At 38.2% G+C, this 18,624-nt stretch overlaps 1 protein-coding gene across 1 annotated transcript in view; it reads left to right on the forward strand.

The window, feature by feature from the left end:
• MYO3B (myosin IIIB) overlaps positions 1-18,624 on the forward strand; it is a 224,515-nt gene that overhangs the window by 36,611 nt on the left and 169,280 nt on the right. The window contains exon 12 of the mRNA XM_032880284.1: positions 14,722-14,801. Coding sequence (XP_032736175.1) covers positions 14,722-14,801 — 80 coding nt within the window. The remainder of the gene's footprint in view (positions 1-14,721; positions 14,802-18,624) is intronic.

The raw sequence follows: 18,624 nt of genomic DNA on the forward strand, positions 1-18,624 counted from the left end.
TCTCTCTACTTAGAGATGGATCACAATTTAACACTTTTTCCCCAGGAATTTGGGTCATATCAATAGAAACTGCATTTTTCTCTTTAGAATACAAGGCTAGCTTCTGACAGTCTGGTCCATATGTTAGAAGCATATAAAAGTTAATCATTTGGCTGTGGTGCCAGCTTGTATGCAAAGAAAAACTGTAAACCACAGCTGTATGGAGTAACAATTGTGAACTTTACTGGTTTGCACATGTGAGACATCAGTAAACCAAATAAAATGTCACTGAACTGAACTTGGGAGTTGGAAGTGGGAGAGAGGACTGCTAAGATTTTAAGGTTTGTACTTGGCAAATTCGCTCCATTCTTTGTGTTTCACAAGGGTAGTTTAGGTTACACAAAAACTGAATCAGCTGTTTCCCAGATGATTAGGTTTGGCTTAGCCACAGCAAAGGTGATTGCTTAGTAATCATTGGGATCACTGGGTGGTTGACCTGGTTTGGTGTGTAAATGACCAAAAAAATCCAGACATCATCTAAAATCAATTGGGTTCAATCAGTTTGGTCAGGCAGCAGTCCCATCAATTACTCAGTGGTCTGCCTTGGATATGATCAAAAACCCTGTAACTACTGCAAAATCTTAAATTAGGCCATCCCAGATGATGGGCTTTCTTAAGTGTTCCTACTCAGTGCTCTGCACTGCTGATATCCAACCTCAGGCAAGAAACTTGAATACTCTCTGCCTCAGGTTCCTTTCCTTATAGATTGGAGGTTTGGCTCACAAAATTGTCACATTAAATAGTTCATTTCATACACTTAGCAAAGTAGCTACTATCCTGTAAACATTCAAGGAATGTTAATATTTAAGAATTGTTAACTCTTTTCTAATCTGTGGCTAAGTGACAAATACAGGGCCAGATAAGTGGATTTCTACATTTATTTCCTTATCTCTGATGCATTTTTTAAAAAAGATGGATGTTATTACATAGTACTATGGTCTTTCTTTCCTTCTGTTGAGAGTTTGTGATTTCTGTGTTTTAAAAATAATAGCTTAAGAAAATAAACAGAAGAAAATAAACTCTTAATCTTAACTCTTAAATCCTCAGTTTGTTTGCTTTCTTTTTTAGTCAAACAACCCAACATTTAATGAGGCTCTGGGCCGTAGAAAATTGGATGTTTTATAAAACTGTGATTAACCAAAATCCCTAATTAATATTTTTGTAAATCTCAAAAGGTATGCTGAAGAGAGTGTCACTGAGTCAAGTTATATGGCTTTAACTAAAACTCCTTGCCCACTAGGACTTCTAGGGGTTCCATGTGGCTCTAATCAAATCCCCTATACCAGCAACATCTGCATCTCTGCTCACCACCGAAACTCTGTTAACTATAAATTTAATAGGAACACTTTGTTCCCAAAGCTCAATAAACATTTGTCCAGCCCACTGGATGATAAAACCCAGATACAAAGAAAGTAAGTAACCCATTCAAGCATGCCTAACCAGTAAGGGGCAGAACTGAGACAAACCCCAGGTGGTTTGACCCCAGAACTCAAAGTCTACTTCACCTCTGCCATACAGACCTCAAATAAGCAAATGAGCAAAGGGTCTGAAATATGAAAGGAGCATGGCATGGACAAAGACCAGCAAAAAGGTCAGGATACTTGGAGGGAAGTGAGATGATCTCTAGGGGCTGCTCTTAGAGAGTGTTAGGTGTAATGTTAAATAAAAATTTAGTGCACAATTTATTCACTCATTAATTCACGTGCATTTGAATGCTTACTCTCTGCTAAATAGACCACTAGGTATAGAGTGGTAAATAAAATACACCTAGTGTCCTCCCTCATGGAGCTTAGACTCCAATGAGAGACACAGTGTTAATTAGATTCATGGGTAGCTTTCAGTATAACATCAAGCAACACTTTTAGCTTTCATGAGACATTCTCTAGAAACATTTAAACCATAAATCTGTTTCATTCAGATCCATTACTCATCTGTGATGCTACATAACTCTGCAAAATGGTTCACAGTCAATTGCTTATCTCCTTAGGATAATGAGCCATGGCATTCTTGGATGAGTGAAGGAAGACTCAGTGATACTGCCGTTTGACGGGAGATAGTAGATAGGATCCATCTCTAGAAGGCAAGGGTAGAAATCATCTCAACAGTTTTTCTGTAGCATCTACTATGTGTAGGACACTTTGCAAATCTTTAGCAGGTGCAAAAGGAATACTTTTTGATGAGACATTCTCTAGAAACATTTAAACCTTCATTGAGAATAGAAATACTTGGTGTCTGGCTTCCAAGGGCTTATGATCTCTATAAGGAATCATTCCTAAACAAAAATACGCACATAAGGTAGAATATTTATTTTGACTTGAAAGGACTCAGACACAAGTACACTGACTAGCTGCAGCCTCTAGGATTAGCACAGATTGTGATGCTTGTAGGGTTACTTCATCAGAGAAAGAATCTTTTTTGCTGACCTTTATTCTTAATAGGTTCTGTTCTTTTAAAAACAGTCAGTAATTATGGCATCTCTAGTATGTAGGATAAAACTTGAATTTACAAAGTTTTTGAAATAAAAGTGTTATTTTTTATGCTATATCATAAGGCCAGGGTCTCAAAAAGGCTATGCCTGTACTTAAATAAAAATAGATTAATTTTATCTCTCAACACCATGATGCATATGCGGTTCAATAGAACTTTCTGGGCACTGTCATTTTATGAGTTGGTAACAACAACAACAACAAAATAAAAATCATACATATAAGAGAGAAATGTGGAGTGTGGATGTTCAGAAAACACATGGCAGTGTAGCTTAGATATGAGTAATGCTGGCCGCTTAGGTGTGTTGTAAGTTTTGTTGCCTGCAGAATGTGGCCTTTCCCTGTATGCCTTTCCTCATCTTCTGGATTCTGTAGTTTTCATCAAAGATGTGCACCTGGATGTTCAGACTAGGTCCTTTAAAAAAGGAGCTGGGTGATATGAAATAGTCATTCTTTGGAGTAAAGCAAAATAACTGGTAAATGTGAAAAACAGACTTGGGTAACTACAGATTGAAAGTTAACCTCGGATGCTTGTAGAGACTCAATGGAAAAAAGATTTATGTAAGTGATGGTTGCATTCATATTAGTACCCAGTTCTTCAAAATGGTATTTCCTAATGTCAAATCTAAAAGAAGCAGGATTTTTTTTTTTTTTAACTAGGAGACTGTATATTATGAAGATGTTAAAGGTTAAGCAGGTTGAATTCCTTAATCTTAAATACATTGTGGGGAGGGAGAAGAACCTAAACTTCTGTCCCCTCTCTCATGTGCTAAGAAGAGTGGTATAAAAATTGGGGATCTGAACAAGATCACTGTAGCCATAATAGCAAAGTAAAGGAGGAGGAACTAAAGAGATCACAGAATCAGAACCATTGCTGTTGTTCAGGGTGATCAGCTGTGAAGAGAGCATTGACAAATTATATACCCACATCTTGGTAAATATCATTTATGCTTCCTCCATTTATCTAAGCAATACTATCATCACACCCCCTCCTCCTTCTGTTGCCTACCAAACTGCCAAGAAACAGTAATACATTGTGCAGATTTTAGTTGTGTCTTTTTTATCTTGTTCTTTCTTATTTCCCCCACCTCAGGATTCTTTTAAGATTTTACAACTGTAGGTAGAATTTCAGAGCTGAATGGAAGCCCAACACTATTTGATCTTTTTTACTATAAATTGCATCCACAATTGCTACACTTACTCATTTGCTTGTTGGTCATTATGATGTTGGTTTGTTTGTTTTCTTAAAAAAAAAAAACAACTTTACTTTTTAAGAGCAGTTTTAGTTCATAGTAATATTGAAGGGAAGGAACAGAGATTTCCCATATAACCCACACCCACACATGCATAGCTGCCTTCATTATCAGTATCTTCCACAAGAACCATACCTTTGTTACAATGGGTGAACTTATATTGACACATCATTATTACCCAAAGTCCATAGTTTACATTAGGGTTCACACTTGGTGTTGTACATTCTGTGGGTTTAGACAAATGTATAATAACATGTATCCGTCATCATGGTGTCATACAGACTATTGTCACTGCCATCAAAGTCCTCTATCCTCTGCCTATTCATCCCTTCCCCCATCTCCTAATCTTTTTATTATCTCCGTAGTGTTGCCTTTTCCAGAACGTCATGTAGTTGGAATCACACAATATGTAGCCTTTTCAGATTGGCTTATTTCACTTCGTAATGTGCATTTAAGGCTCTTCCAAGACTTTTCATGACTTGATAGTTCCATTTCTTTTTAGTATTGAATAATATTCTGTTGTCTGGATGTACCTTAGTTAATTTATCTGTTCACCTCCTGAAATACATCTTGATTGCTTCCAAGTTTTGACAACAGGAGTTTGTGTGAACCTAAGTTTTCAATCCTTTTGAGTAAATATTGAGGAGTGGGACTGCTGGAGCACATGCTAAGAGTATGTTTAGTTTTGTAAGAAACTTCTAAACTCTCTTCCAAAAATGGCTGTACTGGGGCACCTGGGTGGCTCAGATGGTTAAGTGTCCAACTCTTGGTTTCAGCTCAGGTCTTGATCTCAGGATTTTGAGTTCAAGCTCCACACTGAACATGGAGCCTACTTATTAAAAAAAAAAGAAAGAAAGAAAGAAAGAAAGAAAGAAAGAAACAAACTTCACCAATAGAAGATATACAAATGACAAATAAGTATACACAAAGATGCTCCACATCATATGTCAAAAGGGAAATGCAAATTAGAATAACAATGAGATACCACTACACGCCTATGAGAATAGCCAAAATCAAGAACAACTGATAACATCAAAGGCTGGCAAGGATTTAGGGCAACAGGAATGCTCATTCATTGCCAGTTGGATGCAAAATGGTATAGCCATCTTCTTCTTCTTCTTCTTCTTCTTTTTAAGATCTTTGGTCCATTTCGGGGTGCCTAGCTGGCTTAGTCAGAAGAGCATGTGACTCTTGATCTCAGGGTTGTGAGTTCAAGCCCTACCTTGGGCATAGAGATCACTTAAAAATAATAATAATAATAAAGTTTAAAGAAAGAACAATCTTTAGTTCATTTTTCAGCTGGGTTGCTTTCTTAATGAATTTTAATAATTCTTAGTATATTTTGGGTAACAGCCCTTTATCAGATCTATAATTTACAAATAATTTTCTCTGATGTTGCTTTTTGAACAATATTGTTTATTGCCCTGACCAGCTCTCTGATTTAGAGCCCAGGTAACTTTCTCATATATCTTGGCCACAGATGTCACATAATCTCTTTCTGGCACCAGGTTGACATTATGCAGTTCTTGTAGTTCCCTCTCAAAAAGGTTCTACCCGTCTTAACACCACATTGCCCGGTATTGATCTAAAAGCTGCACAGCCACAAATGATTTGCTTTGTGGGTGCTGTGGCAGAATGCTAGGGCATACAAGTCGAAGGCCACTAATACACTTGGACTCCTCATTTGACATATAATAAAAGTGAGTCACAGAGAGTAGAGTGATCTAAAGTCAATGGCATGCCTGGGGTAAAAATACGGATTTCTCACTCTCAACTGTATGTAGAGTCCTTTTCATTGCTTCCATGCTGAAGAGGGAGAACCAAAGGGGCATTTATAGTGTCAAGCCCTCAGTTGTTATCCTGCACTATGGGAGTTAAGAGCATCTTATTTCCTGAAGCCCTCTTTGGCTTTCTCTGTCTTCACCGAAAACACAAGGAAACCCAAGTATTGTGCTTTCCACAAAGAAATCATGCAACAGACTCATCATCAACAGATAAGGTCTATTGAGCAGAACTTCTAAAGGGGATTTTAAAATCTACAGTGATCAGTTGATTCTCTCCTGCCTGGGCATTTTACTTAGGATTCTAGTCTTAGATATGGAACGTCACTTTTCTCTGCATCTACTGGATCCACACTGAGATTTTACTCAAGACTTTGGCTTCATTGTTGCTTGTATCAACTAACTGATATGAGTCCCCTGCTGGTTTACATACAAACCATCCACCTTTGGCCATACAAATGGTTGGGGACTACCTGAAGGCCTGGAAGAGCAAAATAGTAAAGATTTTGTCCATGGTCTCAGTGACTTATGAAACCTTAGGAGAGCTTTCCTTTTCCATGTTTTCTTCCCCCAGAAATTGCCTTCATAGTATTTTCATTGGTAGGAGAGGTAACTTGTGTTTATGCTTATAAGGGAAAAAAAATATTTTTTGCTATTATTATATGTCTAATATAAAAGTGAGGAACCCCTTGGGAGTTTGATGAATAGGGTCTCTGAAAGTCTCTGTAATTTTTATTAATAAACTTATTTATCTTTAGTTTTTATTTATTTAAGTAATCTCTATACCCCACATGGGGCTTGAACTCATGACCCCAAGATCAAGAGTCACATGCTCTTCTGACTGAGGCAGCCAGACGCTCCAGTCTCTGGAATTTTTAAAGACCTCTCTTCTCACTAAGCATCTGCATCTTCCAGGTAGAATCCTATCCCTTTTCTGTCAAATTCCTGTTAATCCTCAAGATCTAGCTCATTTATTGCCTACTCTTTAGCTTTTTTTCTCATTCTCACAAGAAAACTTAGTCTTCTATCCTCTCATGTCACTTCATTCAGGTTTATTGTAACACTTGCCACTCAAATTACAATGAATTGTTTATACGTCTGTCTTTTCCCTTCCCCCCAGCAGCTTCTCTGGGCTAGCCTCTCCTTGAGACGAAGAACTGTGTTCTGTTCGTCTTTGGATGAACCATGGAGGGCCCTTACTGTTTTATTTCAAAGCATGAGTAACTTGAGCACCATTAACTGAAAGTGCCTTTACTTCCAAACTACCCTCTTGCCCAGATGCTGGATAGTCTATAGGTCCCTAACATTTCCATCAACAGAATCATTCTGAGAATGTTTTGTTCCTAAGAAGGCTTCCCATATCCTGCAAACATTTCACCTGAGTGAAGTAATACCATTCTCTATCCATGAACAAATGAGATCTGCATTAGTTGTCAGAGGAGAATAGTAACCTGAAGATTTGGAACATGAGGTTTGATGGAGGAAGTCTATACTTCCTGATCAAGTTCAGGAGTGGGACAAGGAAGTAGGGGAACTAGCTGCTGGAGTAGGGAGGAGATACAGCCTTAAAGCCATGTGCGCCTCCAGAAGTGGAAATGAGGGTGTGAATAGGAATGTGTGGAACTTGAATACATCCTTTGCCTAAATTACAGTTTGTCCAGGACCAGCACTGGTTGGACTCAAACCTGTTCTGCTGCATAGGGATGTTGCTCTGAGGCTGGAATAAATGTCACATGTCAGCGATGAGTGGGTTCTGGCAGAGAGGTGTATGTGAATTTCATTTTCTTTTTCCTGGATGGATCAGGTCTTCTTTGATAGATATCAACAGTCTAGGCTCTAGTACTTTTGTGAACACATGTCATATCATTTACAAGCAAACTGCATCAGAAAGCATGGAGAAGGCAGGAAATATGAAGAGCTTTTTCTTCTTTTTAAAGACTTTATTTATTTATTTGACAGAGAGAGACACAGAGAGAGAGGGGACACAAGCAGGGGGAGTGGGAATGGGAGAAGCAGGCTTCCCGTGGAGCAGGGAGACTGATGCGGGGCTCGATCCCAGGACCCTGGGATCATGACCTGAGCCAAAGGCAGGCACTTAACCAACTGAGCCACCCAGGCACCCTGAGCTTTTTTTTTTTTTTTTTTTTTCTTTACATGGCTCTACTAGTGGGGAGATTCTTGTCATGAGGATGGACTGAACTGACCGTTTCTGTCAATGTGGCAATAAAATGCAGAAAACAGAGGGCCTCTGCTCCGCTATTGACCAAGTTAGGAAAGGGAAGCCTGTTGCTTCCTTGAATTCTGATGATCCAGTACAGTTGTTTGGTGGGCTGATACCCTGTTCATGAGTTTTAAAGCTTAAAGGAGGAAAGAAGGAGTTGCTATTTTTCCTCAGCTCTACAATTTTGAAATCACTGAGTCACCAATCTTTAAAGCTATAGTTCACATTCTAAATGAAAAAGAAAAAAAAGCCATCTCACAAAACAAACTGAGGGTTGCTGGGGGTGGGGGGGATGTGGAGAGGGTGGTTTGGTGATAGATATTGGGGAGGGTGTCTGCTATGGTGAGTGCTCTGAAGTATGTAAGCCTGATGATTCACAGACCTGTACCCCTGGGGCAAATAATACATTCTATGTTAATAAAAATAATTCTTTAAAAAGCAGCAAAAACATTGGTTTGGCTTCCTTCTAAGCAGATAGTCCAGAGGTGTTAATTATGCAGAACTTCCTAAGATGCCAGACAACTGCCAATTGAAAGTCAATACAGGAATGAGAGAGGGGTTTCTTTGGGCTTTGAATTACCCATGTGCATGTTAAAGGTTGTGCACTCAGAAAAGAGAGTGAATTTGTTATGTTGTGTATCTTTCTTCTATAAAAGAGCTGAGAGGACAGGCTGGTGTTTTACTTACTCTTGTTGCCTTCCCTCCACAAAACTACAGCCCATTCGATATATTATCAATGTTCTTTGCTTGAGAGATTAAGTGGGCTGGGAACCCTCCCACATCCGCCCTGCTCATTTATTGATATTCACTCTCAAAGCCATAGATGAATGCCAGGGGAGAAAGTTAAAAATTTGCAGAACAAAATCTAACAACATACTTTTTCTTTTGGCCTCCTCCAACTGTTTCATATTTTTTGTAGCTGTTTTAAGTTATCTCAGTGTATCAAATCTAAAACAAATCCTTATTATTTTTAGGATAGGTAGGTATATAAAAACAAGCTTTTTTGCATACAAAATACTATGGTGTGTTTTATACAACTACTGAATTTGACTCCATGCATTTTTACGAGCTGCGGTGTTATGGCCGGAATTAGAACACTGCGAGCACAGCAGGCATCACACCAGCTCTGGTCTGTCCCACACTGGCTTTGTAAACATCACCCACACAACCTGTTGATGAGACAAAGTGGACTTCATTACTTACCACAGTAACGGAGACCACCACCTCTCAAAGTTTTGGCAGTGTCCTGGAGAAGGAAAAGCAGGGTCAGAACATCCTTTTTTTTTTTTTTTAATTAATTAATTTATTTATTTGACAGACAGAGATCACAAGTAGGCAGAGAGGCAGACAGAGAGAGAGAGGTGGAGAAGCAGGCTCCCTGCTGAGCACAGAGCCTGATGCGGGGCTTGATCCCAGGACCCTGAGATCATGACCTTAGCCCAAGGCAGAGGCTTAACCCATTGAGCCACCCAGGCACCCCAGAACATTCTTTTTTAAGGTGGGTCTTTCAAAGTGAGGGGGCTTGATTAGGGTTGGGTAAAGATCACAAAACAAAAGTCTGCAATTGATGGGAAGAGCAAGGTGAGGATTTTTGAGCCCAGGGATTCAAAGAATCCTAAGGGGTAAATCGCTGTTGATATTTTCCATTGAAGAGTTGATGGTCTAAGATCTTGCAGGGAGTTCCTGTATTGAATACTGGAAAAGGAAACCCATGCCAATGGAGAGTCATTTTCCTGTAGACAGTATGGTGTGGCTTAGGTTCTCAGTATCCAGACAGACTTTTGGATCAATGGTTTCAGTTCTCAGATTGACTCAGATAACTTGCTCTGGTAATAGATGAACTGAAACTGATTTTTTTCATTTGCAGCTTCTTTCTTAGTAGCAATTTGGCATGAGACTTTACATTTCAGCATTGCTTTGCAGTAATTTATTGGTTTATGAGCCTGTTCTTTGTTTTAGGGAAAATTTAAGCAGGAAAATTTTCCAAATGCCCACTAGCAGTTACCACGGGAACCCTGCAACAAATTCTGTAAACCCAGAGAGGGCAGCAGAGGGAAGCTGAATTCTGTGCGTGATTATTTAAACAGCAGCCATCATTTTGGACAATTTTTAAGAAGCAACTGAAGATGAAATCATGGGTCCTGGGTACTTTCCAAGAGATGAAATCCTCTGAAGCAGGCAGGAAATTGCCATCGTTTAAAAGTTCCAGCTCCGTCTTCAGACCACTTGTCTCTTTCTCTTTAAGTTGGAAACAGAGAGATTGTGTGGGATCATTGTAAGCTCCATTTCAGATTCTTTCTTAACCCATTTCCCACATAGGATATAAATTCCTTTAGATGGCTCTGACTTCCATTTTCTCTTCCCAACACACGTCAGTAGTCACAGTTTCGGGGGCTCTGGGGGCAGTGAGGCATCCTTAGCCAAAGAGGCTGTCGAGGGCTGAAGCTGGGAGGATGCTTTGAAACAAATGTGAACACTGTATTTACATTTAAATTAAAATGGGAACTTCTTATAGGTTATGTTTCTGCAAGGTGTGTGCAGTGCATCTGCCGAGGTCTATTGTTTATTCACGCTGTAAATCCTTTGAAATGTGTTAAAATGCTTCCCACTCATTATAAAGCTCCTGCCACCCCTGGATTATGACTTTGATGTCACCAATCCTGCTTCAAAGGGTTCTTTCTGGGCTATTAATCACAGTTTAGCCTCTGAAGATATCACCAGAGAAAACATTTGGACATCTTTGTGCTAGACTTGCTAAAAACTTTGAGATCTCAAGTGTCTTGCATAGGCACAAATTACAGCATTTCCTTTCATTGACAACTTTTTATTTTGCTACAGAATCAAATGACATCGTCAGTAAAGAAGCAAAAAATCTTCAAGCGCTGAGTTTGGGAGGCTGGGGATAGGAGAGGAGATTAAGAGTAGGTGGGTGGTGAGGGGAGAAGAGCGTCTGGACAGGCCACTGAGATCCATTAAAGGTTAAAAAAAAAACATTGGGAATCAGAGTGGCCAAGACATGGAGATTCAAAGTAGAGGTTGCCTTATCATTTTTTTCTTATCTAGCATTAGTTTTTAGACTGACCAGTTCTCGTAGTAGCAAATTAGTAAGATTCCTTGGTATTCTCTTGCCTTTTACTCTTTGTTTTGAGACCTGTGTGGATGGACTATTCACAGCAAGTAATGATAATAATAATATTAATAATAACCAGTGCTGGCTAACATGAAGTGATCACTTACCTTGAACAAGCTCTGCATTGACAGTGCTTATCGTGAATTACCCTCATAGAATGCCCATAACAACTGTCAGAATGAGGTAATACTGTCTTCATGTTATAGATAAGGAAACCAGGGCACTGAGATATTAGCTAATGTGTTCACACCCCAGGCAAATGCAAAAACCCATCAATCCCCAAAACTCAGTGGCTGATACCCATGCTCTCTGTGTCCTCTAGTTTACTGCATGGCAGGCTTTCTCCCCGTGTGCCAGGGGGCCCATTATTCCAGATCTGCTGATCAGTGTCTGTAATCTTAAACTTTTACAGTGGGGTTCTCAATTGCCCAATTTCCTTTTTGGGAACACTCCCAGCATCTTTTTTCTTGCTTACCCATCTCTTTCAAAGACTTAACAGTACCCTAGTTCGAAAATTTTTTTTTATTGTGATAAAAACACATAACATGAGACTTGTCCTCCTAACACATTTTTAAGTATATAGTACAGTATCATTCACTATGTGCACATTGTTGGAAAGCCGATCTCTAGAGCTTTTTCATCTTGCATTACTGAAACTCTACCCACTGAACAAAAAATCCCCCATTTCCTTGCCCTTGCAAGCCCTGGCAACCAGCATTCTACTCTCTGTTTTTATGAGCTTATCTGTTTTAGATACATCATATAAGAGGAATCATGCAGTATTTGTCTGTGACTGACTTATTTCACTTAGCATAATGTCCCAGGTTCATCTGTGTTGTCTCAAATGGCAAGACATCCTTCTTTTTTAAGGCTGAATAATATTCCATTGTACACATCTACCACATTTTTTTGTATCCACTCATCCTTTGGTGAATTTTTAATTTGTTTTCACAGCTTGGCTGTTGTAAACAGTGCTGCAGTGAACATGGGAGGCACATACCTCTTCATGATTCTTTTTCCAGTTGTTTTGGATAAATACCCAGAAGTGGGCTTATTGGATTACATGGTATTCTATTTTTAATTTTTTAAGAACCTCCACACTATTTTCCATATTGGCTGCACTACTTTATATTCCTACTAGCAATGAGTGCACCAAGCTTCTAGTTTCTCCATATCTTTGCCAATACTTGTTATTTTTCTCTTGTTACTGTTATTGTTTTATACAATGACCATTCTAATAGTATAAAGTGATATCTCATTGTGGTTTTGATATGCATTTCCCTGATTCTGGGATATGCTGGGCATCTTTTATATAGCTTTTGGCCATTTTTATGTCCTCTTTGGAGAAATGCCTAGTCAAGTCCTTTGCCCATTTTTACTTTGTTATCCCTTTTATATTTTTTTTAAAGATTCATTTATTTATTTTGTAGAGAGAGCGTGCATGCACACACACACGGGGGGAGGGGCAGAGGGAGAAAGAGAATCCCAGGCAGACTCCCCACTGAGTGTGGAGCCCAATGTGGGGCTCAATCCTACAGCCCAGAGATCATGATCTGAGCTGAAATCAAGAGTTAGATGCTTAAACAACTGAGCCACCCAGGTACCCCTCCTGTGCCCATTTTAAAATCAGGTTATGTTATTTTATCTTTTGCTGTTGAGTTGTAGGAGTTCCTTATAGATCTGGGAAATTAACCCCTTATATGGTCTGGAAATATTTGGTCTGTAGGTTGCCTTTTCCCTCTGTTGATTGTTTCCTTTCCTGTGCAGAAGCTTTTGATTTGATGTAAACCCGCATGTCTATTTTTGCTTTTATTGCCTGTGCTTTTGATATCCTATCCAAGAAATCATTGCTAAGGTCAGTGTTATGAAGCTTTCCCCCTGTTTTTTTTTCCGCCCCCAGGAGTTTTGTAGCTTCAGGTCTTACATTTAAGTCTTTAATCCAGGAGGAATTGAATTTTGTGTAAGATAGGCATCCAGTTTCTTGTTTCTTTTTTTTTTTTTTTTTGCACTTGGATATCGAGTTTTCCAAACACAATTTGTTGAAGAGACCACCCTTTCCCCATTGTATAATCTTGATATCTACCTTAAAGACGATTTGACCATATATACATAGAGTTATTTCTGGGCTCTCTATTCTGTTCCATTGTCCTGCATGTTTTTCTTTATGCCAGTACCATTCTGTTTTGACTACTGTTACTTTATAATATATTTTGGAATCAGGAAACATGAAGGTTTCAGCTTTTCTTTTCCTTCTCAAGATCATTTGGAGTTTTGGATCTTTTGTGGTTCTAGAAGATGAATTTTAGGGTTTTATTAATGTTTCTGTGAAAATGCCATTAAGATTTTGATGGGGATTACATTAAATCTATAGATTTTTTGGGGTATCATGGACATTTTAACAATATTAGATCTTTTAATCCATGAACACATAAAATACGCCACAAAAAAATGTGCCACCTTGGCATAAAGATTATTTGAGCTGAAGGTAATTGAGAAGATATAAATATAAGAAAAGCTCCCTGCCTTCCCTGTTTACATAAAAGCAAGATATAAATTTGTAGAGCTAACCCCCCACCCCTCTCTACCAGGAAAGACAGAAGTTAATCACCAGAGACAATTCTAGACCTTTATCAGCCCAGAGACAGCACCAGAGGAATCTGTGTAACAAAACTTTACTAACTTGCCCTTACCTTCCATTAGCTTCCTCATATATTTACTTTCCCATAATTTATTGCCCCTAAAAACTCAAAGATCTCTGGTCACTTACCTAGAAATTTATTGTTATTTTGTTAAGATACTGTGTGAGCCCAATTTTTACTACCTCTTGACTTACTTATCACCAAATACTCCTGTGTGTATGTGTGATACATGCATTAAGAAACCTCTGTTTATTTTTCTCTTGTTAATCTGTCTTCTATCAGTCTAATTTGCCCTAGGAAATTCACATAAGATGAGTAACATAAGATGAGTAGTGGAAAAAGATTCTTTTCTTCCCCAAGAACAAGGTGTCTTTCCATTTATTTGTGTGTCTTCTTTAATTTCTTTCAGGAATGTTTTCAGAATACAAGTCTTTGCCTCCTTGGTTAAGTTTATTTCTAAATATTTTATTCTTTTTGATGCCATCGTAAATAGGATTTTCTTAATTTTCTTTTAAAATTTTCGTTGTTAGTGTGTAGAAATACAACTGGATTTTTTATGCTGATTTTATATCTTACAATATAAGTTTGCTGAATTGATTTATTAGTTCTAACAGGATTTTTGGTAGGATCTTTAGGTTTTCTATATATAAAATCATGCCACCTATGAACAGAGATCATTTTACTTCTTTCTTTACAATTTGGATGTCTTTTATTTCTTTTTCTTGCCTGATTGCTTGAACTTGAGTGCTAGTTGAATAGAAGTGGTAAAAATGAGCATTCTTGTCCTGTTCCTGATCTTAGAGGAAAATGCTTTTGATCTTTCACTGTTGAATATGTTAGCTGTCAGCTTTTCACATATGTCCTTTTTATGTTGTGGCAATTTCCTTCTATTGCTAGTTTATTGAGTGAGTTGGGGAGTTTTTTATTATTTATTTTTTACTTATGAGACTAATATAAATACAATTTCTATTATAAATTATAATTTATAAATTATAACTTGTTTATAATTTATATCATTAAAGTTTCAAAATTCAAATTCTTCCAAATTTTTCATATTCAGAGCAGATCATTTGGAAAATTAATAAAACTACAAGACATAAAGGGAAAAAATTACTCATAATTCTGTTCCTTAATTTTTCCTTCACTTTAGCTTTTTTGTCTTTCTTGCTCAGGTAACTTGGCCCAGACAAGAGCCAGGATAACAGCAGCCTCAAGATCTTTGCCTCCACATTTCAGTGCTGGGAGAACCAAGGTGAGTAGCAGGTTTGGACTCAAAATAATGTGGACCCTGGGGTGTTCCTGTCTTGGGGATAATCCTAGAGTAGGCAACTTTAGTTTATCTGGCCCATGGGAAGTATGGTTAAGAGATGGAAGGCATTTAGGAAATCAGAGGTTAGGAAATTTGAAACAACAGCATGGAATCTTTAAAATCCTGTGTTATAGAAGAAAATGTCTCCTCTACCATTTTAACTTTAGTTCTTTGGGGACTGAATTAAACTCAACCTGAAAGAGTAAGAGAAGAAAAAACAACTTTTAATCATATATACACACAGGAACTCAAAAAATTTACTTAACGGGGTAGTTAGAATTTGAGGCTTATCTACCCTCTTAATAGGGGTTGAATGGGGGAGAGGGGTACTTGTGGGAGAACAAATGACTTTTGGGAAAAACAAATGGTCCCTTAGGAGAATAGATGGGAGATATGATAGTTTTGTGACAGTGTCTGTTTAGGCAATTTCTTGGAAATCCCAGTGCTCATTGCTCATCTCTGGTGATAGGAGTCAGTCTTCCATGGCAGGTTGTGAAACTGCCAGGGAGGAGATTTATGGCAGTTGGATGATTTTGAGAGGCCCTGTTTCTAGCCAGATAAGGGGAATTCAGAAAAAGCCTCTTCTTGCAACTGTTGATTCTCAAATGTTCAACTCAAAATAATACCTATGCCACCATGGCATATTCTGGACCCCTTCATGTGATTCTCAGAAAGACCACTTAAGATACAGAACAATGACACTTGAAAGTAAAGTCTGTCTAGGAAGAGATGAAGTGCTCTTCTTTGAGGCTGTCACCAACCTACAGAGGAGTATAACAGGGACCAAATAGAGTCAGCAGGGAGGAAAGAAACCAAACCATTTCCTGTCGTTATGCTTTGCTTTCTGAAAAATAAGGAGTGAACTTTGTCTGTGCAAAGGGAATGTTAGAAGGGTTAATAAATGTCCCACTGTAAAATTTTTTTAAAAAGATTTTATTTATTTATTTGACTGAGATCACAAGTAAGCAGAGAGGCAGGCAGAGAGAGAGGGGGAAGCAGGCTCCCTGTAGGGAGCCTGATGTGGGGCTGGATCTCAAGACCCTGAGATCATGACCTGAGCCAAAGGCGGAGGCTTGAGTCACTGACTCCCGGGTGCCCCCCACTGTAAAATATTTTTAACTATTACATTTTTCCAGCCAATGTTTCACAAGGATCTCAAGGATTGGCTGGTTAATGTTCATTGTATATACTAACACCAACACCCAATTATCTAAAAGGTGATGGAGTAATAAAATAAGTAGATCACATTTCTGAATTTTCATATATATTTTTTTTACATTGAACATTAAATTATTTAATAAAAAATAACAACTTAAGCCACACAGAATACTGTTGAATAGTCTCAAAATTGATACAGACATAGATATTGATATTTAACTTTCTTTGGAATGAAAAACTTACCTATACATAATAGGAACTCAGATCATTTTTGTTAACAATAATTTTTATACCCACGTTGTTATTATAAACACATGTATTACTTTTTCAGTCTTGTGAGTTTGTAGCAAGATATTAAGACTATATAACATGGGTTATATGGACTCCTAGGAGAGATTTACATCAGAGTTTCATTAGTTCTAAGAGCCTCTTGATATTATTACATGTAAAATTTGTAAATACAGTTGATTCTTATTCTTCATGAAATTATGTTCTATAAAGTTGCTGTGAACACTGAATCAGCCAATACTGAAGCACTGCTCCTAGGGGATTTATGTGGTTAGGTTCCCAAAAGCCTCTGCTCACAACATTTGTTGTCAACCAATTAGTACATAATCTTGTTTCATGTGTGTTTCTATTTAGAAGCACATTATTTAATATATATTTCTTACAGATAATTATATGTAGTATTTTTTATATAAAATAATATTTTATTTTTTAAAAGATTTGTTTCTTTATTTTAGAGAGCACAAGAGAGAACTAGAGCAAGAGCAAATGCAAGTGGGGTGGGGGCTGAAGGATAGGGAGAAAATCTCAAGCAGATTCCTCACTGAGCATGGAGCCTGATACAGGGTCCTGAGATCATGACTTAAGCCGAAACCAAGAGTTGGATGCTTAACCTACTAAGCCACCCAGGAGCCCTGAAAATAATATTTTAATTACAGTATTTGTGTCATTGAATAAAGGCCAACAGCACTATAACTCATGCCTGAATGAAGCTTATCTAATGCACATATGTTCTCCAAGAGGTATTTAATAGTCTTCTTACACTTAGAAACACAAGACAGCACTCCAGCACCATGCCTGGGGGCTATTTTATTTTATTTTATTTTTAAATATTTTATTTATTTATTTGACAGAGAGAGATTACAAGTAGGCAGAGAGGCAGGCAGAGAGAGGAAGGGAAGCAGGCTCCCTGCTGAGCAGAGCCCGATGCGGCACTCGATCCCAGGACCCTGGGATCATGACCTGAGCCGAAAACAGAGGCTTTAACCCACTAAGCCACCCAGGAGCCCCTTGGGGGCTATTTTATACAGTGAAATCATTGGCCAAAAGCACAAAAATGCAGAACATTTGGCACTTCGATAACCCAGAAAAGGATACTTGCTTATAGCATGAGAGCTAAAACAGGAAGGCAGAGCATCATGTTGTTCAACCTGAGCTGGAAACACATGAATCAGGTGATCAAAGTTTTCTCCACTCTGTATGTCTATGAATGATCATGAAAGCATTGCAGGTGCTGATTTGGGGGTTAAAAATAAATTTCAGAAAATAGGCACATCCACAAATATAGAATCCACAAAGAATGAGGAGCAACTATATTTGTTTTTTTGGAAACACTGGCTCCCACTAGATTCTGAAAGAGACCATGACACAAAAAGATTAAAGACTCCCCTGTAATACTCTCTATCAGCCCACATTACTGTCCTTCCCTCAATTTGATCTTGTGGCTATTGGGTTCTGCCAGGACCCTGCTCCCTTGCCCTCCACATCCAGAATACCAGTGCAGTTAACTGTCTCTACACTGCCTCCTGTTGTTCAGGCTTTGCCTGTGTGACAAGTGTGCCCTCTAGTATATGACATATATTTACATCATTATAATAATGTATATCAGTGAGATGAAAGTAACTTGTGATTTGGTTTCATTTGGAAGAGGGATGAGTTGAAAGTTCTAGTTAAGGCACCAGAAAATACGTTTCACGACAGCAATAGTTTTTCTGTCTTGGCCAAGGTCAGATAACACAGGTGGTCTTTTTAGGAAGCTGGCCTCCAGCACATTCAGCAGTACCACACTGTGATGCATGGATAGTGTCAATGCCAGTCTTGCTTTTCCATTCAGGGCTGTGCAGGCTTTGAGAGGAGTGATGCTGTAAGGGCCACTTGATAGCAGTAAAAATTTTTGACAAAGATGCTGTCAGGAAGACAAATATAAGCACCTGTGAGGTTTCAGGATGCAAATAGTGGGCACTTACTGAGATCAGGAAAAAAAATCTTTCTGGTTTTTTTTTTTTTTTTTTGCGATAACTGAAATCTAGATGGTTTATGAGACTTCTTGGAATCTGTCTTTATCCTAGAGTAAATTTTGTTGACAGATGTGGCAAGTCGTTTTAGTAATACCATGCTTTCAGACCCATGTTGTAAGTAATATCAAATCACATAGAAAGGCAGTATATAATGTTTAAGAAGTAAGGTTTTGGAATCAGAACTGGGTTCAGATGTAGGCATGGCCAACTACTAGTTGCAAGACTGGAAAATTTCTCTAAAATCTCTGAGCCTTAACCTTATTAGGTACAATAGAGATAATAATAGTACTTACTTCGTAGGATCA

The sequence above is a fragment of the Lontra canadensis genome, unplaced genomic scaffold, assembly GCF_010015895.1.
Source record: "Lontra canadensis isolate GAN:19392208 unplaced genomic scaffold, GSC_riverotter_1.0 scaffold69, whole genome shotgun sequence".
In the NCBI taxonomy this organism is placed as follows: Eukaryota; Metazoa; Chordata; class Mammalia; order Carnivora; family Mustelidae; genus Lontra; species Lontra canadensis.